At 36.0% G+C, this 25,099-nt stretch overlaps 1 protein-coding gene across 3 annotated transcripts in view; it reads right to left on the bottom strand.

The window, feature by feature from the left end:
- Positions 1–5,523: 5,523 nt before the first annotated feature.
- The window catches only part of GIN1 (gypsy retrotransposon integrase 1), a 34,188-nt gene continuing 14,612 nt past the window's right edge, over positions 5,524–25,099 (bottom strand). For all 3 annotated transcript variants that reach the window (XM_004042323.4, XM_055387359.2, XM_055387358.2), the window contains 5 exons: positions 24,054–24,359; positions 17,094–17,285; positions 16,818–16,994; positions 16,043–16,328; positions 5,524–7,690 (listed from right to left, as the gene is read on the bottom strand). In XM_004042323.4, coding sequence (XP_004042371.1) covers positions 7,416–7,690; positions 16,043–16,328; positions 16,818–16,994; positions 17,094–17,285; positions 24,054–24,359 — 1,236 coding nt within the window. In that variant the 3' untranslated portion in view covers positions 5,524–7,415. The remainder of the gene's footprint in view (positions 7,691–16,042; positions 16,329–16,817; positions 16,995–17,093; positions 17,286–24,053; positions 24,360–25,099) is intronic.

The following is a 25,099-nucleotide window of genomic DNA, read 5'->3' on the forward strand; positions in this document are numbered from 1 at the left end:
CCCACTCAAATTTTAGAATTGTTTTTCCTATTTCTGTGAAAAATGTTGTTGAAATTTTGATAGGGACTGCACTGAATCTATACAGCACTTTGTGTTGTATGAACTTTTAAACATTAATTTTTCCAATCCATGAACATGGGATATTTTTTCATTTGCATATTCTTCAATTTCTTTCTTCAATGTTTTATAGATTTCAGTATACAGAACTTTCACCTCCAAAGTATTTTTTTGCATTATTGTAAATGGGATTTCCTTGATTTCTTTTTCAGATGGTTGTTAGTGTATAGAAACAATAATGATTTTTGTACACTGAGTTTGTATCCTGTAACTGTATTAAGTTTATTAGTTCAAACAGCTTTTGGTGGGTCTTTAGGATTTTCTATATATGAGATCATGTCATCTGCAAACAAATAATTTTACTTCTCCCATTCTGATTTGGATGCCTTTTTCTTTTTCTTGCCTAACTGCTCTAGCTAAGACTTCTAATACAGTTGTCCCTTGGAATTAGCAGGAGATTGGCTTCAGGACCCCTCAAGGATAACAAAAATCTGTGGATGTTCAAGTCTCTTATATAACATGGTACAGTATTTGGAAATACCTATGCATATCCTCCTGTATAGTTTAATTTTTAGATTACTTATAACGAAATGTTAAATAGGTATTTTTGTATTTTTTATTGTATGTTATTTTGTTTAAATATTTTTCATCTATGATTGGTTGAATCCATGGATGTAAAACCTGCAGATATGGAGAAACAATGGTACTGTATTGAATAGTAGTCGTGAGGGTGGGCACCATTGTCTTTAAAAGCTTTCAGATTTTCACCACTGAGTATGATATTAGCTTTGGCTTATCATACATGACCTTTATTATGTTGAGGTACATTCTTTCTATACCTAATTTGTTGAGAGATGTTATCATGAAAAAATATTTATGTCAAATGCTCATGAAAAAATATTTATGTCAAATGCTCATGAAAAAATATTTATGTCAAATGCTCTTTCTGCATTGATTGAGATGATCATATAACTTTATCCTTCAATTCTATTCAATTCTATCACACTGATTAATTTGTATATATTGAGACGTCTTTGCACATCAGGGATAACTTCCATTTGTTCATGGTATATAAACCTTTTAATGTATTATTGGACACAATTTGCTAGTATTTTGTTGTGAATACTTGCATCTATGTTCATCAGGAATATTGGCCTACAGTTTTCTTTCCTTGTAGTTTCCTTATCCAGCTTTGGTATCAGGTTAACAGTAGTTTTGCACAATGAGTATGGAAATGTTTCTTCCTTTTCAATTTTTTGGAAGAGTTTGAGAAAGACTGGTGTTAATTCATCATTAAATGTTTGGTAGAATTCCCCAGTGGAACCATCAGGTTTTGGTCTTTTGTTTGCTGGGTTTTTGATTACTGATTCAATATCTTTACTTGTTATATTGCTTTGTTCAGGTTTTCTATTTGTTCATGATTCAATCTTGATGGTTTGTATATTCCCAGGAATTTATCAATTTCTTCTAGGTTATCCGATTTGTTGGCATATCATTTTTCACAGTAGAGTCTTATGCTCCTTTCTATTTTGCTGATATCAGTGATCATATTTATTCTCACATTTATAATTTTGAGTCTTTTCTCTTTTTTCTTATGTCTCACTAAGGGCTTATCAATTTTGTTTATCTTTTCTAAACACTAACTCTTCATTTCATTGACATTTACTATTTTTCTAGTCTCTATTTTGCTTATGTCTGCTCTGTCATTTATCTCCTTTTTTCTGCTTTGTGCTTAAGTTCTTTTTCTAGTCCTTGAGATGTAGAGTCAGGTCATTTCTTTTTTAAAAAATGCTATAACCTTCTCTCTTAGAACTGCTTTTGCTCTACCCCATAAGGTCTGGTTATTTTGTTTCCCTTTTGTCTCAAGATATTTTTACATTTCACTATTGAGTTCTTTTTTGACCCACTGGTTGTTCAGGAGTTATGTTAATTTCTACATACTTGCAAATTTTTCAGTCTTCCCCATTTTGGATTTCTAGTTTCATACCACTTGAGTCAAAAAAGATACTTGATATACTTTTAATATCTTCCTAAATTCATTAACACTTGTTTTGTGGCTTAACATGACCTATCCTGGAGACTGTCCTGTACTTACTTCAAAGGAATGTGTATTCTGCTACTAATGAATAGGAATGTTCTGCATATATCTGTTAGATCCAATTGGTCTATAGTGCTGTTCAAGTCTGCTGTTTCCATGTTGATTTTCTGCCTGAATGATCTATCCATTAGCGAAAGTAGGGCATTAAAGTTTCCAACTATTACTGTATTGCTATTTCTTCATTAATTCTGTTACTATTTGCTTTATATATTTAGGTGCTCCAATGTTGGGTGTATATATATTTACAATTGCAGTATCTTCATGATGAATTGACCCCTTTATCATTATATAATAACCTCGTCTTTTGTGAAAGCTTTGGACTTAAAGTCTATTTTGTGTGATGTAAGTGTAGCCATTGTGCTCTCCTTTGATTACCATTTGCATGGAATATCTTTTTCCATCCTGTCACTTTTAGTCTATGTGCATCCTTAATCTGAAGTCTCCTCTAGTCACCATATAGTTAGAGTTTGTTTTTCTTAATCCATTCAGTCACTCTGTATTTTGATGGAAGAATTTAATGCATTTAAAGTAATTGCTGATAGTTATGGATGTACTACTGCTATTTTGTTCATTGTTTTCACGTTTTGTAGGTCCTTTTCCCTCTCTTCCTCTTTCTGTCTTCCTTTGTGATATAACAATGTCTTGCGGCGGTATACTGTGACTCCTTTCTCTTTATCCTTTTTGTGTATCTACTACAGGTTTTTCCTTTGTGGTTACCATGATGCACATCTGAAATATCTTATAGTTATATCAGTCTATGTTAAGCTGATAACAACTTAATTCTGATTACATACAAAAACTTTACACTTTTAAAATTTCTTCTCTCCCCACGTTTTATTATTAATATCATGTCTTTAGATAATGTGTAGCCATTAACACATTATTGTAGTTAGTTTAAGAAATATTTTTGTCTTTTAACTTTCATACTAGAGTTATAAGCAATTTACACACCACCATTACAGTATTCTGAATTTGACTATGTTCCTACCTTTACAGTAAGTTTAATACTTTCATATGTTTTCATGTTGTTAGTTAGCATCTTTTATTTCAACTTGAAGAACTCCCATTAGAATTTTCTGTGAGACAGGTCTAGTGTGTCAAATTCCCACAGCTTTTTTTCTGGGCAAGTTTTTGTCTCTTCTAAATTTATGAAGGACAGCTTTGTTGGGTATAGTATTCTTGGTTGAGTTTCTTTGGCTAAATATCTCATTCCACTCTCCTGGTCTGCAAGGTATCTGGTGATAGTTTTATGAAGGTTCTTTTGCATGTAATGTTACTTTTCTGTTGCTGCTTTAAAAGTTTGAGAACTTGATTATGTTTCAGTGAAGATTTCTTTATACTTCTTCTATGTGGGGTTCCTTGGGATTCCTAGATAAGGATGTTCACTTCCGTCTCCAGATTTGGAAAGTTTTCTGTCTTTATCTCTTTTAAAAAGCTTTCTTCCTTTTTCTCTGTCTCTGCTTCTTCTAGAATTCCCATAATGCACATTTTTGTTTACTTGATGGTGTCTCAAAGGCCCATAGGCTTTCTTCACTTTTGTTTCCTCTAACAAGGTAATTTCAAAGGCTCTGTCTTTCGGCTTGTTGATTATTTTGCGTGATCAAGTATGCTCTTGAAGTTCTTTATTGAATTTGTCAGTGCAGTTACTGTGTTTTTGAGTTCTAAAGTTTAATTTTAAATATGCTTTCTCTCTTTTTGTTAAACTTCTCATTTTCTTCATGTAAATTTCCTGATTTTGGTTAGTTGTCTGTGCCCTCTTGTAGTTCATTTGGCTTGTTTTAGATAATTGTTTTGAATTCTTTCTCAGGCAGTTTTTAGATGGCCATTTATTTATGGTCATTTACTGGTGCTTTTTTGTTGTTGTTCTTCTGGTGGCATCATGTTTCCCTGATTATTCAGGATTCTTGCAGTCTGTGTTGCTACCTGCACATTAAAAAAAATAGGCACCTCTTCCAGTCTTCATAGACTGGCTTTGGCAAAGAAAGCCCTTCACCAGTCTGCCAGTCTAGAGGTTCATGGTGGGCAATCTAGTGGGGTCCTCATGGGGGGTTGGCCTGATGCTTGGGTCCTCAGGGGCCAGCCTGCCCTCTGAGGTCTACTGGGGAAGACCTGCACCCTGAACCACAGGGACTGTCCTGGAGCCTGGAACTGTGGATGCCTACCTGGAGCACCATTTTAAATTGTACATTTCAGTAGACTTTAGTATATTCAAAGTTATGAAACCATCGCTAGTAAGTTTAGAACACTGTTGTCACCACAAAAAGAAACCCCATACCAATTAGCACTGTGTAGCTATGTTTCACCTTTGTAGGAAAGATGTGCATAACTTAGCAGCAACTTTTAAGATCTAATGCTCAGTTCATGTTTTCCTTCCCTTGTCATGGTGAGCTGTTATTCCAGACATGGGGAACCATGGCCCCACATCCAGAAGTGGTGATGAAAATGCAGACAAGCCCTTGATGAACTAAGAGAAATATGTGGGGTGTCCAAGAAATAAAGCTTTGTTAAATTACTAAGATTTTGGAAGTGGTTTGCAGACACAGAATAATCTAGCCTAACATGACTAATAAACACAGGATAAAAGTCTGTTTAATGAGAAACTACTTAGGAGAAGCAAAAATTAAAAAAAATATGTTTAGAGTTGGTTATTTTAAAATGACTCTGAATACTAATCACCTTCTTGAAATGGAGGGAAAAGAGGCTGATTTTGAGTCAGATAATCATTAAAAAGAAGTTACTTCATTTGAGCTAAGAAAAAGCCACTTATATTTACCAAAAAGATATTCTAATATGACTCTTTTCTAAACTTTGCTCTTCTGAGGAAAGCAGGATAGGTAGCACTGTTTGATACAATTATGCTTTTTTAAAAAAAGTTTTGTTTTTTTCTTCCTGGAATTCTGTTTGAAATTTATTTGGTCTGTGGTATAAGATGAGGTCCTAGCTTCACACCCTACCCTAAACACTTTTCCTTTAGCCTATATTAAACATAATCTTTCTTCTTAAATGAGTAATCAGAATACCCCAGGTCTCCATCTTTGATATCACATCACTGTTCAGTACGGTTGTGAAATATAATATGTCAGATATTCTGTAATGATCTTAAGACAGACTCCATTCATTACCAATGCTACAGGCCCAGTTTAGGTTTTTAGTATTCATCATCACTGCGAAGTCCTCTCAACTAATCTCCATGCCTTGTTTTCTCCTCTTCTAATCTGTTCTTTACTAGTTGCCAGATTAAACTTCCAAAAACACAGTTCTGATTATGACAGTTTCCTATACAAAGTTTTTGCTCTCAGAAAAGAAATAATTTAGCCAGGCATTTGTATTATTGCTAGAGCTACTGTAACAAAGTCCCACAAACTGGATGGCTGAAACAATAGAATTTTATTGTCTCACAGTTCTGGAGGCAAAAGTCTGAGATAAGGTATTGACAGGGTTGGTCTTCTGAGGAATGAGGAAAAATGTATTCAATGCCTCTCCCCTAACTTCTGGTGGTTTTCTGGCAATCTCTGTCATTTCTTGGCATATAGAAACATAATCTTAAACTCTGCCTTTATCTTCACATGGCATTCTCCTTGAGTCTGTGTTCAAATTTTCCCCTTTTATCAGAACACCAGTAATACTGTATTAGAGCCCACCCTATTGAAATATGATCTCAACTAATTACACTTGCAACAACCTCATTTCCAAATAAGGTCACATTTTGAGGTGGTGGGGGTTAAGACTTCAACACAAATTTTGGGAGGGGCACATATCAATCCTTAATAGTATTCAAAGCTCTCCATAAGGTTTCCTACTTACCTTTTAAGCTTTATCCCTCATTATCTTGCTTCTTCACTTTATACCCGAGGCAGTGTAGACAACAAGAAGCCCTGCCTTTTTATGAATCATTACAATACTTTTCCATTTCTGTGTATTACTTCTCCCCTAATTCTTTTGTATCCATTTACCAAATCCTATACATTCTTCAAGGTCAAGCTTAAATGATCCTTCTTCCATAAGGATAAACACAAATTTCCTATGTAAAAACAACTTCTCTTTTCGCCTCCCTAAGTACATTATCTATACCTGTCTTCTGCAATTTAGCATGCCTTAACTTGTGTTGTACATGGCTTACATAGTTTATTACCTACCAGACAGTAAGTCCTTTATAAGAATGAGGTACACATTTGACTCATCTTTTACTTTTCCCACAGTTCTTTTCATAGTGCTTTAGAATATTTATTGAACAATATTTATTCTATATTTATGAATATCATAGAAATTACAGTTTAAAATCTTTGATAGTGGTTATTTTATGATTTTATGATTGCAGAAAAAATTCTTAATGGATACTTTTGTTGTTGTTGTTGAGACAGGTCTTGCCCTGTCGCCCAGGCTGGAGAGCTGTGGCATGAGCGTGGCTCTCTGCAGCCTCGACCTCCTGGGGTCAAGCAATGCTCCTATTTCAGCCTCCTGAGTAGCTGGGACCGCAGGCATGTGCCACCACACCTGGCTAATTTTTAAACATTTTTCTGTAGAGATAGGGTCTCCCTGTGTTGCCCAGGCTGGTCTCGAACTCCTGGGGTCAAGTGATCGTCCTGCCTTGGCTTCCCAAAGCGCTGGGATTACAGGTGTGGGCCACCATGCCTGGTCGATGGTTTTATCTTTAATATATAGTATGAAAATAAACAAATTGTTTCCCAACCAATACATAGTTTCAGACCCTAATCCTGACCCTATCTAACCAATTAGATAATTTGAAATTACCAATATTCTGTGAAAGCCTATTAAATAACCCTATATTTTTTCATACAATCTTGTTTTTAGAAGTTCTAATGAAACAGAAAGAAGCTTCATTTCATTCATTGTTACAGTTAATTCAGTATTTATCAATTCCATTCAAGGTAGTTCAAACTTACTGTTTAAATGGTAGAGAATTTCAGAAAATTTAAAACTTAGAAACGGTGCCAAAACCATACAAAGGTTTGAGAGATTTGGGCTGGAATTTATTTCCAAAGAAGTAGGGGTGCTTTGCCTGTTCTCTTTTTAGAAGAAAAAGTGAATTCTATATATTACATGCTTCCTTTGCCTTCATATGTACGTATACTGATATTCAAATGTGGCATAATTTTAGATAAGAACTATAAAATAAACCTTCAGAATATAGTCATTAAGAATGTGTCAAGATACTTCTTCTATACAACGTTTTTAATGAATAAGATATCATTAAGAATTTATATTCTAAACAAGCACTTCAAATAAATTTTGGTATTTACTAACTTAAGTATTCAAGAACCTGGTTTGAAGAGTCCAACAGACTGAAAGTCTGCTTTTCAAGAGAACTATGATCGTCTATCAATGGAGAGATTTTTGTATTTCTATATTCTAATAGTTCACGATCCTTGCTTGATGTCAGTAATTCATTATCGACTATACCAATAGTTGCATCTTCCACCAGAATATTTGCTTGATATGCTCCAACCGGAATTTCAGGCAATCCAATGTAGTCATGATCTGCCACTACTGAACCTTGCAAGAGATAAAGACTTTCTGAAAAAAGAAAAATCATACATTTGACTTTTAGAATTATAATTAAACATATTTTTTAATTAAACAATTTTAAGTGAGGAACAAAATCCCAAGTAATAAAAATTAACTATCAAGATTAACTTCTAGGGAGTTATACTGTCTACTAAATATGAATGTCAAAGAATAAAAAAAAGACATATAAATTTGACAGTTCATACATAAACAATGCAGGAAAGGTCAAGGATTTTAAAACAGCCATTTTCCTGTTCCCTCGACCTGTCTTTGGTAGATATGTATATACGCGGAACACGGGATAGAAGGAGTGAGAATTATGGTATAGATTAAAAATAAAATAATAAGGCTGTGCACAGTGCCTCATGCCTGTAATCTCAGCACTTTGGAAAGCCAAAGCCGGTAGATTGCTTAAGCCCAGGAGTTCAAGATCAGCTTGGCCAACATGGCGAAACCCCTTTTCTACAAAAAATACAAACAATTAGCAAGGTGTGGTTAAGGGTGTCTATGGTCCTAGCTACTTAGGAGGCTGAGATGGAAGGATCACTTGAGCCTGGGAGATTGAGGTTGCAGTGAGCCATGATGGCACCACTGCACTCCAGCATGGGTAACAGAGCAAAACCCTGTCTGAAAAAAAAATTATAAAACTATTTTTGATAATGTTATCCTTAATATGCTTCTGTAAAGCATTTCTGGGTGAATTAATAGGGTCATAAAATTATTTTAACAAATAGAATTATTAAATCCTTGCATTTACAACTTGAGATAATTTTCCAATCTTTATAAAACCCATATTGGAAAGATAATATCATCAAATTGTTACAGTATGAAGTTAAAAACAACATGCCAACTGAGGCTTATGTGATAATGTGTAAGAAGGCAGGCTGCCATGGAGTAGCTTAAAAAGCTTAGCTTATTTAAATCTAATTTGATACCAAAATTCTTAGGAACTTTTAAGGTCTACTTAAGCCATACTGAAGTACTGACAGGGAGTCTTCCAGGTCAGTGTTTTATTGTATGTTGAGCAAATTTATCATCACCATCAACAAAAAAATGTTTAAAATGAATGTTAAACTGATGGCAAATCTTCTATACACAGACTAATATGTATAAAAGGATTCCTCCCTTTCTGATATTTGAATTCATTACAATAAGAAACTCTTTTACCAAAGCTGATTAACTTCCTGGACCCCTACCTTCTCTTTCTAAATGTTCCCCCAAAACATCAGAATATAGATATAGATATATTTATTTATCTTTATTTACTTATTTTTCATTCATTCATTCATTCATTCATTCATTCATTCATTCATTCATTCATGGTCTTGCTCTGTCACCCAGGCTGGAGTGCAATGGCGTGATAACAGCTGACTGCATCCTTGACCTTCTGGGCTCAAGTGATCCTCCCACCTCAGCCTCCCAAATAGCTGGGACAATAGACACATGTCACTACGCCTGGCTAATTGTGTTGCCTAGGTTGGTCTCCTGAAGATGTTAATGGGTTAAGGAGCCCTCAGATTTTAAGATCAAAAAAGCAAAAGGAAGATTAATTGCCTATTTAGATTAGAGACCAATGGAAGTGTCTCAGAACAGATGAATTTGCTAGCATATTTTGAAAATCAATCCTACTGTACTCACCCTCATAACATTATTACAAATAGCTCACTGAACCTATTTCAACCCCAGAAATTCATGCATTTAACAACTTTCAATTTACAAACTTTAACAGATCACACAAAGCTATTCTCTCTACCAAAAGATGGCATAAGTGGGCTTGGGCTTGTATGGCCATTTATTCTCCCATAATTCTGAAAGACAAAAATAAAATAAAATAAAATAAAAATCATGCGGCGAGGCAGTGGCTCATGCCTGTAATGCCAGCACTTTGGGAAACCAATGCGGGCAGATCACTTAAGGTTAGGAGTTCGAGACCAACCTGGCTAACACGGTGAAACCCCATCTCTACTAAAAACACATAAATTAGCCAGGCATGGTGGCATGTGCCTGTAATCCCAGCTACTGGGGAGGCTTAGGTGAGAGAATTGCTTGAACCCAGGAGGTGGAGGTTGCAGTAAGGCGAGATTGCACCATTGCACTCCAGCCTAGGTGACAGAGCGAGACTCTGTCTCAACAACAACAACGAAAATCACGCAACACATGAGATGTGTTATACCCAATAGCAGCAAGAGGGAAGAAAACATGATCAATAACATTGACACACTTTCAGAATGTGTTGCTAGAGGTTTAACATCAAAGTTTGCAACTACCCTACTGTTAATATGAGAGAAGGCTAGGCAGTAGTTTATAAGAGAACATTAAAAGGTTAGATAGGGTAAACGTGTTGCTGATGAAATTTTCTACTAAGTCATGGAGAATTCCATAGGTTCAAGGCCTGTACATTCCTACAAAGTTATCAGTGATGGCAGTTACCATAGGCATTTAAGAAATGCCCAAAGACTCTTTCAGAGGATTAATGAAGGAGGTTTTCTGTCTGTAAAAGTTTTTTCATACAGATGAAGTAGGACTACTTTAGAAAAATATGTCTAGTAAACATATGTCAATAGGGAAAAATATGCCTAGATGTAAAGCTCTTAGAAATTTTCATTTTAATTTGCTGAAATGGATTCAGAGACCTTGAACTTGAGTACCTCCTAGTTACACTGGTTAGAAACAAATGGACATACCAACCTCACTTGATTTTAAGAGAGCTTCTGTATGTAAGTAAAATAAGTCACACACGAACACACACACACACACACACTTTCTTCTAAAAAAAGTTAACCTTTAAAGTAACTTATTGTAATAAAACTGTAGAGAACAAGGACTACACTCAGCAAATTCTACATAAATCACTTTATACACAATAGAAAACTACTCTGAATATGTCAAAGGCCTGTTTGTTTACAAAAAAAAATTCTCGTTCATTTGCAAAGGTCAAATATGTTTCAACTCCTACTATGGTCTAAATCTACTGGAGCTAAGAGAAATGCTCTTTAATTTCAGTAAATATATCAGAAAAGAGACTCTTGTGGCCTTACATGTTGAACAAGTAATATTTTGGATACACTGGATTATATAAAATATATTATTAAGGTTATTTTCATTTATTTCTGTACTTTTCAAAATGTGGCTACTAGAAAATTTTAAATTACATAGCTCTTGTATTATTATTCATCTATTGGACAACACTAATCTAAAACAATCATGAGTTAGGGATACAGAAAAGAATATGATTAAACTTTCTGCCCTCAAAACAGAGGCGGGGAGTAAGCAAACATATCATATTAAAGGTCTTTTCTAGTCAGCTACATTACACAATACATTTCACTAAGTATTTTTCTTTTCTCATTCCATTAATTTAGTTATGATTATGACATCTGTTTGATGAAAGCATCATTTTGGTTTTGACAAGACTGAATAAGTCTTTAGTTTCTTTGAAATTAAAATATTTTGAAGACATTTCAGGAAGGTATTAATCAGCAGTTTTGATATCCATTTCTAATGTAGGTTTTTTTTTAAAGAGATGGGGTCTCAGCCAGGCATGGTGGCTCACGCCTATAATCCCAGGGGTCTCAGCCAGGCATGGTGGCTCACGCCTGTAATCCCAGTACTTTGGGAGGCCAAGGCGGGTGGATCACTTGATGTCAGGAGTTTGAGACCAGCCTGGTCAACATGGTGAAACCCCGTCTCTACTAAAAATACAAATATTAGCTGGGTGTGAAGGTGGGCGCCTGTAATCCCAGCTACTCAGGAGGCCGAGGTAGGAGAATTGCTTGAACCCAGGAGGCGGAGGTTGCAGGCAGCCAAGATCACACCATTGCACTCCAGCCTGTGTGATAATAGTTGAACTCCATCTCAAAAAAAAAAAAGATGGGGTCTCACTCTGTCACTCAGGCTGGAGTGCAGTGGTGCAATGTTGGCTCATTGCAGCTCAATCTCCTGGGCTCAAGTGATCCTCTGCCTCAGCCCCCTAAGTAGCTAAAACTAAAGGTGTGTATCACCATGCCCGGCTAATTTTTGTAGGGACGGGGTTTCACTATGTTGCCCATGCTGGTCTCGAACTCCTGAGCTCAGGCAATCTTACCTCGGCCTCTCAAAATGCTGGGATTACAGGCATAAGCCACTGTGCCCAGCCTTAATGTTGTTTTAAGGAATAAAAATAATAATTAAAAAATCAATTTTTAAAATTCCCTAAGGAGAAAAATAAATACAAATTACAGATTCGAAAAAGTCTGATTTAGATTAATTTATTTCTTCAATCAGAAAAAAAAGATAAAGGTTTCAGACTACTTAATTTTCTTATTTTAAAGAGAAGTGACTAAACTAATCCTATACATGGTTTGACAATCCTCAAACTATTAGTATGTGCTGCCATACTAGTATATCCTTTCTCAAGATAAAATAATAACTATAACTTGATACTAAATCACTGTCATTATAATAACTAATACTGTCAACAGATAACTGAATAACTATTGGTTAAGAAATTATATAACTGGACGGGCACAATGGCTCACACTTGTAATTCCAACACTTTGGGAGGTATAGGTGAGAGGACTGCTTGAGCCCAGGAGTTTGAGACCAACCTGGGCAACACAGTAAGACCCTGTCTCTATAAAAAAATGAAAAACTCAGCCAGGCATGGTGATGCATGCCTACATTCCAAGCTACTTGGGAGGCTGATGTGGGAAGATTGCTTGAGCCCAGGAAGTCAAGGCTGCAGTGAGCTATTATTGTGCAACTGCACTCCAGCACGGGCAACCATGTAAGAACCTGTCTCAAAAAAAAAAAAGAGAAAGAAAAAAAAATGATATAACTAAGAGGCCAAAAAAAGGCTCTCTGCATAAACTATATTAATAATAACGTCAAGATCATGGTCTTGACACTATAGGGACTGTGCTTTGCTTTGTTTCATGAATGCAGACCATAACTGTGGTAGGCAGCATAATAGGCCCCTAAAGATGTCAACATACTACTCCTTGGATCCTGTGAATATGTAACCTTACATGGTGAAGGAGAATTTAGGTAGTGATGGAATTAAGGTTACTAATCAGATGACCTTAAAATAGGGGGATTATTCTGGACTTTTTGGGCAGGGCCAAGGTCAAGGGTCCTCAAATATAGAAGAGGGAGGCAGAAGAGGAGGTTGGAGTAAGGTGATGTAAGAAGGACTCAACCCACTATTGTTGGCTTTGAAGATAGAGGGACCACAAGCCAAGAAATGAAGGTAACCTCTAGAAGCTGGAAAAGACAAGAAAATGGATTATTTTCTAGAGCTTCCAGACAGGAACACAACATTGCCAATACTTTGATTTTAGCCCAGTAACATCTATGTTGAACTTCTAACCTTCTGAATTGTAATATAATAAATGTGTGTTGTTTTAAACCATTAAATCTGTAGTAATTTGTTACAGCAACAAGACGAAACTTATACAATAATGAAAATGGTTTCACAAATGGGGCTTTCAACTGTGAAGGGAAATCAGGCTAAAACCTTGGGTGAGGCAGATCCAAATCTATCACAAACAAAATAAATTCAAAACTGTGCAAAATCTATGTCAGATTATTTTTTCCTTTCAAAGAGGAGCATTATGATTACAAAAAGACACTACGGTATTTTAAGATTTCTTGGTCTAAATAGTTTGAAAAAGCGCTTGGCAATGAACTAGACAAAAAAACAAACAGGCCTGCTTAAAATAGCAATGAAAAATATTGTATACCTAGTACTGAATGTGCTCACTCTACATTTAGTTCTAGATAAGAATGGATAAGAAGTTGGCAATAGAAGTATATCTACTTTAGACAGTGAGTTTTTAACAGAGCTATGAAATTTCAAGGCTAGCAAAGAGCAGCAATGACAAATGTGGACAAATAAATTTATAGTTCTTTTGGCTATAGCATGTCAAAATTTATGTCAAATAAAAACTTTGATGATTAGTCAAAATCATTTTGTTTGCTTTAATTCAGCTCAAGGACTCTTTAAAATCAACTTGTGAGGTGATTTTCAAGAAAATCATGGAAAAGATTTTCAAGAAAGTATGTAATATTGAGGAAAAAGATGGCGGAAATCACATTTACTTTTAATTTCTACAAATGAGAAAAATGTAAAAAAAGGATCAAGCAATAAGAACCAGATTCTAGGATGGCCAGATCAGTAGTTCCTTTGGTTAACAAGAAAAACTAAAACAGATTCATCTATTAGTCTTAAATTCCTTATGCATACACTAGTAGTCATATTGCAATATTATTTGTCCTTATATTACTGGAAGAATCTTGTGCAAAGAATTCAAGTATGAGGCAAATATTATACTGCCTCTGTTTAGAGACTGTTCTCAAACAGAGAAGATGAGTTCTGAAATACTGAGTTCTGAATGTTCAGAAGAAGCACAATATTTGACTTCTTTTCTGAGAAACTCTTTTGACAAGAACAAATTACAAAATCTTGATAGATCCTGGTTTACCAAATTTTAAATTAAATTTTGTATTAAAGAAGGTTAACACTTTAGAAGAGAGCAAATCATGAATGTCAAAGATTAAGGGGAAAATCATGCTAAAGAAGCTAGAACAACATATACTTGTATAACCTTTTTTTTCCCTACTTAACTTGCAGAAGAGAGAGATCATTAAAGGTAGCTCAGAACTGAGAAGAGGTACAAACAATGCAAGCTTTTATCTTCTAACAAAGAGAACGAAAGCACTTGTGAGTTTTCAGGATTAGAATGTAGTTCAAGATAAGTTTACTGACTAAACAACTGGGTCTGTCACAAGAAGGAAAGGTACTAAGAGGTTTTAACATGAGAGTTGTAACCCAGATTAGAAGCAGAGTTGAGCTATCACTACTAAGCAGCCCACAAGGGCTTTAGATCTTAAGAAAAGGCGTAGGGTAAGTGTAGGTTATTTGTTGTTACTCTTTTTGTTATTAATATTTGCTAAAGCCTGTCATATAACTTGTTTATATTGTTATAAATATATTTTCCATTAAATGTTACTTATATCCAAATAATATTAATGCTTCACCTGGCTAAGTTACCCATGAACTCCCTCTCAGTTATCCACCTCAGAGAAGATCTAGGAAGCAGACACATTAGGACAAAATAAAAGCCTTGATAAAGTGGGGAACATAATCTAAAAGCCATGGCAAAAACATCACTTAACTAGGGTATCTTGACTGTTCAGAATGAGTCAAATTTAGGGGCAAATATAACTTGTTTAGAGTGCTATCACCTCTTCTTACAGCACCTTATAGCATTCTGAGGATACCCCACTCTGCACCCACACCTGGCCCCCAACCATGACCTAACTATAAAGCAATATTAAAAATTAATGGCATTTTTAAAGTACCCTAATATTTATCTCACAACTAGATTCTGGACAGTATGTTTGTTTTTGGCATTAATGATCACAGTTGCTGTTTTTCATGCCAAAAAGAGGCACGAAGTGACTAATACGTTTGTAAGGCCAGGTTCAATGGCACATGCACGCAATCCCAGCACTTTGGGAGGCCAAGGCAGGCAAATCACTTGAGGCCAAGAGTTCAAAACCAGCCTGGCCAACATGGTGAAACCTCATCTCTACCAAAAATACAAAAAAATTAGCTGGGCATGGTGGCATGTGCCTATAATCCCAGCTACTCGGGAGGCTGAGGCACAAGAATTGCTTGAACCCAGGAAGCAGAAGTCGCAGTGAGCTGAGATTACACAACTACACTCCAGCCTAGGGGACAGAATGAGACTCTGTCTCCAAAAAACAAACAAACAAACAAAACATTGAGAAAGCAAAAACAGAGATGATGTTAAGATGTTATCTTTCCTTCAGAGGAAAACAAGTTCAGTATCTCCCACATAAACTATGAAAAACATACTAGAAATAAAAATAAAAATGCCCGGGCACCCTGTTTCATGCCTGTAATCTAAGCACTTTGGGAGGTCAAGGCGGGTGGATCACGGGAGGTCAGGAGTTCAAGACCAGCCTGGCTAACATGGTGAAACCCCGTTTCTACTAAAAATACAAAAAATTAGCTGGGCATGGTGGTATCCACCTGTAGTCCCAGCTACTCGGGAGACTGAGGCAGAATTGCTTGAACCCGGGAGGCAGAGGTTGCAGTGAGCCGAGATCGCGCCATTGCACTCCAGCTTGGGCAAAAAGAGGGAAACTCTGTCTCAAAAAAAAAATCTCACAGGCCTGACAGTTCCAGAAGAGACACTGTAATAAAACAGACTACCTGGGATAGCTAATACTGTAACAAATTTTATGAAGAAGGGAAAAGAAAACCTAACAAAAGAGGGGAGAAAGGTTTCTGTTATTTTTAACTATTCTCCTTACCTAAAGCAATAAAAATGTAGAGAAGTGATAGATATTTACCTTGTTCACTGGATTCTCTTATGTAGGGCTTAAGGTGGGACATTTTGATAGGTCTTTTCAGTCTAACCCCAGTGTTGTCTCTCAGGACAGCACATCCACTTTCTGTAATATAGTCTATGACACAAGGACCAACCCATTCAGACTGAAAACGACCATCCTTCCACCAATTTTTCCTTTGTCTTAAAACTTCATGACCCACTTTTAAATGAAATGGATTTAATTGTTTGGGTTTCTTTTTAACAATGATCTTGCTTTTATTTAGTTCATCCAAATTGTTGTTCTCCATCTACAAGTGTAAAAAGAAAAAGAACAAAGAGATGAAAGAGCTATAATATCTTGAAGGTAAATGCAAATAATGAGAATATTGTAACAAAATGGTTACTTGAGATGCTACTAAAAGGTAGGTATGAATTCTATTTAATTCTTAAAACATTTCAAAGTCAGTATTATTAGCCCCTACTTTATACAGAAGGTAAACTAAGATAGGTTAAGTAATTTGCCAAAGTCAAACAACTCAAAAGCAGTTAAGATTACAGATTTGAATCCAGCTCTACTTGATTCCAAAATCCATAGCTTTCTCATTATTGCCTCTCAGTATTTCATAGCTAGTAAACCAACTATTTAATCAAGACAAGAAAAATCTGATAGATAAAAAATTATGGCAAGTTAAGTATGCGTGTGTGTGTGCATGCACACATGTATATGCTGAAATTTTAAAAATAAATATAACTTTTATAAAGTTTTAGATTACAGTTTTTCTATTGAATAGAATCACCTGGCCCAGTGAAGTTGTCTTATTCTCCATTATTTTATCAGCTTCTTTAATTGCATCTAGAATTTTGGCAAACATACTTGTATTATCACCATCCACTTCATGAAGACTATCTGAAGTCTCAGGCATATAAGGATTTCGACTAAACATTTGAAAATATGGTGTATTTTTAGTAGGTTCCTATTTTAAAGAAAATAAACGTCAATTTTGTAATAAAACATTTATCTGGCCAAGAAATAGTCATAACTCAGAAGTACAAAATTATAAAAAGGCACATACCAAGTGAGTTACATTGAAGGCAAATGAAACAGCTGATAGGTGATCATCCCAATTGTTTGGGTGGTCAGCACAGTGTTTGGAGAGAAATGCTTTGATTGTGTTAGGTGTACTTTCCGTTGGGTTAACAGTTCCAGAGGTGTGAGAAATTACAATTTGCTTTATGCCAAACAATCTGTACAGTTCAATATTGATCTGAAAAATATATAAAACAAAGCTGGCTTTTTAAAATTTGTGTTTTATTTTTCCATTGACTTAAAAAAAAGCTTCAAAAGAATTAGAATCTTGCCTTTTATTTATCTATTTACTTTTTTGAGATGGAGTCTCGCTCAGTCACCCAGGCTGGAGTGCAGTGGCAAAATCTCGGCTCACTGCAACCTCCGCCTCCCAGGTTGAAGCGATTCTTCTGCCTCAGCCTCCTGAGTAGCTGGGACTACAGGTGTGCGCCACCACAACCGGCTAATTTTCGTATTTCTAGCAGAGACGGGGTTTCACCATATTGGCCAGGCTAGTCTTGAACTCCTGACCTTGTGATCCACCTGCCTCGGCCTCCCAAAGTGCTGGGATTACAGGCGTTGAGCCACTGCGCCTGCCTGAATCTTGCTTTTTTATTGACCATAACATTCTATATGAACACATACATAAAATATGTAAAATTTTATGTATAAAATAGTGATTGCCATTTATTGAGTCTTTACTACACACTGGTCCCATCACACTAGACACTTTACATTATTGTCATTAAACCTTACAACAAGTTTTTGAGGTATTACTAATTTCATTTTAAAGGTAAGATACTGAAGCTTTGAGAGATTAGGTGCCTTGCCAAATACACACATACAACAAGGAAATGGAAGAACAGAACTTAACGCTAACTTTGAGTTTAATTTTTTTCTTTTTTTTGGTGGGGGGCGGTGGGAGACAGGGTCTTGCTCTGTCGCACAGGCTGGAGGGCAGCCTGCACCACCTGGGTTCAAGCGATCCTCTCACCTCAGCCTGCCTAGCAGCTTGGACTACAGGCATGTGTCACCATGCCCACCTAATTTTTAAATATTTTGTACAGATGGAGTTTCACCATGTTGCCCAGGCTGGTCTCAAACTCCTGGACTCAAGCAATCCATGCACCTCAGTCTTTCAAAGTTTTGAGATTACACTCAAAACTGTATCCGGCCCTCAAGTAACTTTTTAATTCAGTAGACAGTGTCTCAAAAACAACCCACTAGGTCATAAGTTAATGTTTAAAAAGCATGTAAAACAGTTATTGGCAATAAGCATTTTATAACTTTTAACTTATAACTACTATTATTGGTGTTACTATATTATGTGTAGCACTTAAAACAAAATGAGTTTACAAAACTTGTAACAGTAAACCCGTTAAATATAAAATAATTTTTTTTCCTACCTCACCTTTCAGACTTTTTTTTTCCTTATTATTTTTAGTTGAGTAAACCTTTGGCTCATAAATTTGTCTTTTTAAAAAAGAATATTTCAGACGAGTAGTATCAGAATAACTAAAATAGGCAAAGTTAATACAAGAGGGGAAAGCAACAAAAAGAAAACTACATTTCCCAAACTCCCTTGCAGGTAGGGGTGGTCATGTGACATAATTCTAGCCAAAAAGTTGTAAGTAAAAGTTGTTAGGCAAACTCAGCTGGTACTAGCTTTGTTTGCCCAACACTCTCTCCCTTCTTTCTGACTGAAATGTAGGCATTGTGGCATGTGCTCCAGCAGCCATGTTGTGAATACAATAGGAGTGACTCTCAATCACTCCCAATATATATTGGGATAATATATATACAATATATATTAATATATTGAGATAGGGAAAGGAAGTCTGTTACTTGGATTGAATACACTTCCTAGCTGATATACATACTAATTCAGGGTGACTATTTTTAATTCAAAAGTAATTAGAAAGAAATCCCAGAGAATAGGTGTTATTTGGGTCAGCTTCAATCTAAGTCTTGATCAATGGTTTTAAATGACCCTTGAAAAAGGCTTTAACTTCTTTGTTTCAAAAGCTTGCCTAGGAATGATCCAGGGAATCCATTTGTGAAATGGTATCTTGACATCCTTACCCTATCAGCCCCCCAACCATCAAACCAGATATTCCGTCAGCTCTTACAATTTTAGTTTTCTGTAAGACATTTAAAAAAATTAATTTTCCTACTGAATATGTTTGTTCTCTTTCCTTCAGAGGTTTACAAAAAGTTCTTTGTACATTTTATAGGAACAATTTAGCAAATACTCTAAGCTAAGCTGTTAGAAACATCTGTATTTTTATTCAACTATACAATAAACCTCCCACATTGTGTATTATGTTATAATATTTAGCAGTGTTTTCTGCATCAGTATTTGCTGACAAGAGTTCATTTTGTACTGTCATCGTTATGCTTTCTGTGTAATAGTGAAGCCATTTTAATCACAGCAAAAAGAACAAGTTTTCCCAATCATATGTCGCTTTTTTGGTTTTTTGTTTAAGCAATCTCACAAAATAGGCCTCCAAATATTTATTGTTATCCTTTATTTTTTATTTTTATTTTTTTGAGACAGGGTCTCAGTCTGTTACCCAGGCTAGAGTGCGTGATCTTGGCTCACTGAAATCTCAACCTCCTGGGCTCAAGCGATCTTCCCATCTCAGCCTCCCGAGTAGCTGGACTACAGGTGTGCCCTACCACTCCTGGCTAATTGTTGCATTTTTTGTAGAGATGGCATTTCACCATGTTGCTTAGGCTAGTCTCGAACTCCTAGGCTCAAGCAATCTGGCTGGTAGGATTACAACAGGCATGAGCCACTGAGCACAGCCTATTATTATTATTATTATTATTATTTTTTGAGACAGGGTCTCACTGTTGCCCAAACTGGAATGCAGTGGTGCAATCATAGCTCACTACAGCCTTCACCTCCTGGGCTTAAGCAATCCTTACACGTTAGCCTCCTGAGTTGCTGGGACTATGAGTGTGCAACACCACGTCCAGTTAATTAAAAAAAATTTTTTTTTTTTGTAGAGACGGAGTCTTGTTGTATTGCATGGGCTGGTCTTGAACTCCTGGTCTCAAGTTATCCTCTCACCTCAGCCTCCCAAAAAGCTGAGGTATGAGCCACCATGCTTGGCCCTATTGTTACCTTTAGAAAAATTTTCAAAGTCCTGGTTTGCTTACCAAATGACTTTAAACACGACTGGAAAAACTGCTAGCTAATCATAATGGCTTCATATTATCATTAGCAAATACCTTGAAACATTATATGCACTTAGGGTAAGGCTCTCCCCATCAATAAAAGTGGAAGTGAACTGATATTTCAAAGAGTATTATTGATAATTTTGAATTTTGATGCCTAATTTCCTATCAGATCTGATAACTGTAGTCTCCCTTTACCTTCAGAGAATATGTTTCAAGGCCCCTAGTGAATGTTTGATACTGCAGGTAGTACCAAACCCTATTTATACTATGTTTTCCCCTATACATACATACCTATGATAGAGATTAATTTTTAAATTAGGCACAGTAAGAGGTTAACAACTAAAAATAAAATAGGACGATTAACAATATGCCAACATCACTACTCTTGCACTTTGGGGCCATTCTTAAGTAAAATAAGGGTAACTTGGATACACACTACTAACCACTACATTTGATCTGATAACCAAGACAGCTACGAAGTGACTAATGATGGGGAGAGAGTAGCATATATAATGAAGATATGCTAGACAAAGAGATGATTCACGTCCCAGTTGGACAGAGCAGGACAGCATGAGATTTTATCACTATACGCAGAATGGTGTGCAATTAAAAAACTTTTAAATCATTTATTTCTGAAATTTTGTATTTAATATGTTTGGACTGCAGTTGACTATAGGAACTGAAACCTCAGAAAGTAAAACTGCAGATAAATGGGGACTATTGTAGTTAATATTTGTATTCATTTCATTGATGTGTCTAACAAAGAGCTGGAAGTTAAATAGACGTGCCAGCGCTGTCACTTTCTTGTGGTTGACGATGGGTGTTTGCCTTTTAGTATTATCTGCTTTCACTGCAAAAATCTAAGCTCCCTGGCCATTTTGTGAGTAGTGTGGTGAATGCTAGATGATATCCATACTTTCACTCAACTGCTGAAAGCAAAAGTATGAGTGAGGAAACATGTGGATTCTCACTTTTCTTTCAGGATACCTTCACATAGCATGTGTGACATACATGTCTTGTTGATTGAGTCAGAATGCTATTATCAATCATATACATTATTAATAAAGCTTCATTTCTTATTTTTGGGATTTAAAAAATATAAATAGAAGTTCCAATAGCCTTCCCCCAAACTGGATGGCCTTTACGTACTCCATTGCACAGACCACTGCTATGTCAATCAAGGCAGGCAAGACTACCTTGCCTTCATTTACAAAATTATCTTGCTTTATTTGCAAGATTGGCTTTTATATGCTGATTACTTTACCACATAAATCTCCTATTATTATGCAGCCAAATTTAATGTTTTTCCATTGAAGTTTATACCACTGTTCCTAGGTTTAGAATGTGACCTCCATTTCTAGAGATTAAAAGTCAAATATATTTTTTTCTGTTTCTACTCTAAAAATTAAAATTCTTTAATTTACCTGAAAATACTTTTGGTATTGGAGTCTAAAATCATATTACAGATATAATTTTAAACAATTAGCAAATTGTTACCTGTTAATTAATTACATGATCCTCCTCTACTAGACACATTTGTGACATTAGCTTTATCATTTAAACCATTGTTACCAAACTTTGTGCCAAGCTGCCCCCTTAACATCTGTTTGACACCATGAAAACTACCAGTTTAAGGTAGTTCAGTTTCAACATTAGATCAGGTTACAATTCGTTTGATGACATCATATCTTTACAGAACTGTTTTCTTCATCGAATGCTGTGATAAAAAGCAGTTACTATGTAAAAATCAGTGTGAAACAGGAAATGAGGGTGGCAGTGTACAATATGATCCCAAGGTCTGAGAAGTTAAGCAGTGGTCAACAGGTACACATTACCCATTAGCAAGTAATTATGGTTAAGAATGAAATGAAAGGGCTGGGTGCGGTAGCTCACGCCAGTAATTCCAGCACTCTGGGAGGTCGAGGCAGGTGGATCATGTGAGTTCAGGAGTTCAAAACCAGCCTGGGCAACATGGTGAAACCTGTCTCTAAAAGAAATAAGGTACAAAAATTAGCCAGAAGGCTAAGGTGGGGGTATCACTTGAGCCTGGAAAGTGGAGGTTGCAGTGAGCCAAGACGGTGCCACAGCACTCCAGGCTGGGTGACAGAATGAGACCCCGTCTCAAAAAAAAAAAAAAAGAATGGATCAAAAATATATTTTCTTTCAATTTATGAGTATTTTAAATTGCTACTAAGTGGTTAGAACATAAATACTTATTAAGTTGTTTGGATGGACCTATGAAGAAAAGAGTTAACCTGACAGTTAATTTTAACATATTAACAAAGCAGATCTGTGACTGCTATTCTTTGAAAGGCATGCTTACAAGGTTGGACCTTGGCTAATGTCTAGGAGCTTAGATTTTGGTTATAAGACCAAACACAATCTTTCCTTCTGAGAGTCTGGAATTTTTGTACATGCCAGGTAGAAGGTGCCTATGTGACCAGCCCCCAATAAAAACCCTAGGCACTGAGCCTCTAGTGAGCTTCCCTATGTTGTCACAACTCACTAAAGGAATTAAACACGTCCTGTGTAACTCTACTGGGGAAGGAGATCTTGGAAACTTGTACCTCGTTCTCCCAATGTGTCTTTTCTCTTTGCTGAATAAATCTTAGCCATGAGTATGACTATATGCTGAGTCCTCCTAGAGAATTATGGAAACTAGGAATAATCCTGGGGTGCCATGGCACATGTCCTATCTACTAGTTAATACATATAACTTTAGGTATTTCTTTTGGACTGAGCCATCAAGGATGCTTTCAACCAAGTCTGGCTATCTCTGATTTTTCTTAAACATATACCCTGTCAATTACAAAAAGTTTTAACATATGCCTTAAGTCTAGCAGTTGTTGTATTTCTTATAAAAAGTTTTCATATATATTCTCCCCTGCTTATCCTTTCAGGTTAATTTTAACTGGGAAAAGGCCAGGGCAAGGGAGAAAGTACCTTTTAATACTGACTATTCTTATTCATGAAGAAAATGTATTCTTCCATTTATTTAAGTCTCCCTTTACCTGTCAATCATAGTGTTATTATTATTATTGTTATTTTTTGAGACAAGGTCTCACTCTGTTGCCCAGATTGAAGTGCAGTGGCACAATCTCAGTTCATTGTAACCTCCGCCTCCCGGGCTCAAGTGATCCTCCTATCTCAACCTCCCGAGTAGCTGGGACCACAGGTGCATGCCACCACACCTGGCTAATTTTTTTTTCTTTTTGAGATGGATTCGCTCTGTCGCTCAGGCTGGAGTGCAGTGGTGCAATCTTGGCTCACTGCAACCTCTACCTCCCAGGTTCAAGTGATTCTCCTGCCACAGCCTTCCGAGTAGCTGTGATTACAGGCGCCCACCACCATGCCCAGTTAATTTTTGTATTTTTTGTAGAGATGGAGTTTCGCCCTATTGCCCAGGTGGTCTTGAACTCCTGAGCTCAAGTGATCCACTCACCTCAGCCTCCTAAAGTGTTGGGATTATAGGCATGAGCCAGGCCCAACCAATCATGGGTTTTTAATCTAGAAGTAAATAAAGATTATTTGGTCTAACCTCCTCATTTTAATTTGAGGATATCTGAAGATAGGTTTACAATAACCCACAGTAAGTATTAAAATCCTAATCTCCTAATTTCCAGTACAACTATCCTTGTAGTATTTAATATCATACCTCTATACCTACAGAAATTTATCTGAATTTATTAAGCACTCTGTAATATAATGCAGAGGGCACTGGTTCTGGACACTGAAAAGAAGTAAGATATGCTCCCAGACCTAAGTAATTTATTTGTCTTACCTGTTGAATGAATTCATCTCTTTGGTCCATTATTATTTTCTGAGGAGGTCCATATAAGAAAAATATATTGATAATAGCTTTAGAAACTTCTGATGCTGAAACATCACATAGAGGCAAAATCACAATCCATTTGGTGAACAAATCTGTCATGATTATAGCATATACATGACTTCTGTTGCTTGTATGAAAAGGCCCCATCAGATCAACAGTAACTAAACTCCATGGATTTTCCACCTTGAGAAGGTGCTGTTTTGGTGCTACAATAACTGTATTTTTTGCCACTTGGCAATGCTGACAAGCATATACCTACAACAGGCACACAATAAAGAAAACACATACAAATGTTAACACTCAACACAATATAAAAGCAGTCTTATAAATCTGAATTTTAAAATGGTTAATAGGTACACTTTGTGTTTTGAAGGAGAAACTTCTGGACTGAGAATCACTGGATTAAACCTATTTAGAATAACAAGCAAATAAAACAACAACAAACAACTGTAGTAGCCACTACAGCTGACCCTCAAACAACATGGGTTTGGACTGTGAAGGTCAGCTTATACATGGCTTTTTTTTTTTTTAACTAAACACAAATAAAAAGTACTGTATTGATGGGGAGGGATGAGAAACTCAAGTATATAAAAAGCTGACTTCTTGTATATGAGTTTCACAGGGCTGACTGCAGGACTTTGGTATGAGTAGATTTGGTTACAGGAGTGTGGTGCTGGAACCAATCCCTTGCATATACTGAGGGAAGACTATACTACCAAATGACCATCTTATTGGGTCTTATTCACATGGAACATAAATCTGGTTTACATTCAATAAATATTTATTAAATACTTAAAAAGATCTTAAGTTTCCTATTAAATCAGTATGTAAATTCACAATAATTTCTATATACATAAAATGTTTCCTTCTAAAGTTATCACGTTAAGAAGCTTATTCATTAATCTATTCCAACCATATTTATTGAAATATAATTTCATTCATACAAAATGTATAGATGGAGCAATTTCTCTCAATCGTGGGAAAAGAATAAACAT

Source organism: Gorilla gorilla, chromosome 4 (assembly GCF_029281585.2).
Source record: "Gorilla gorilla gorilla isolate KB3781 chromosome 4, NHGRI_mGorGor1-v2.1_pri, whole genome shotgun sequence".
Lineage (NCBI taxonomy): Eukaryota > Metazoa > Chordata > Mammalia > Primates > Hominidae > Gorilla > Gorilla gorilla.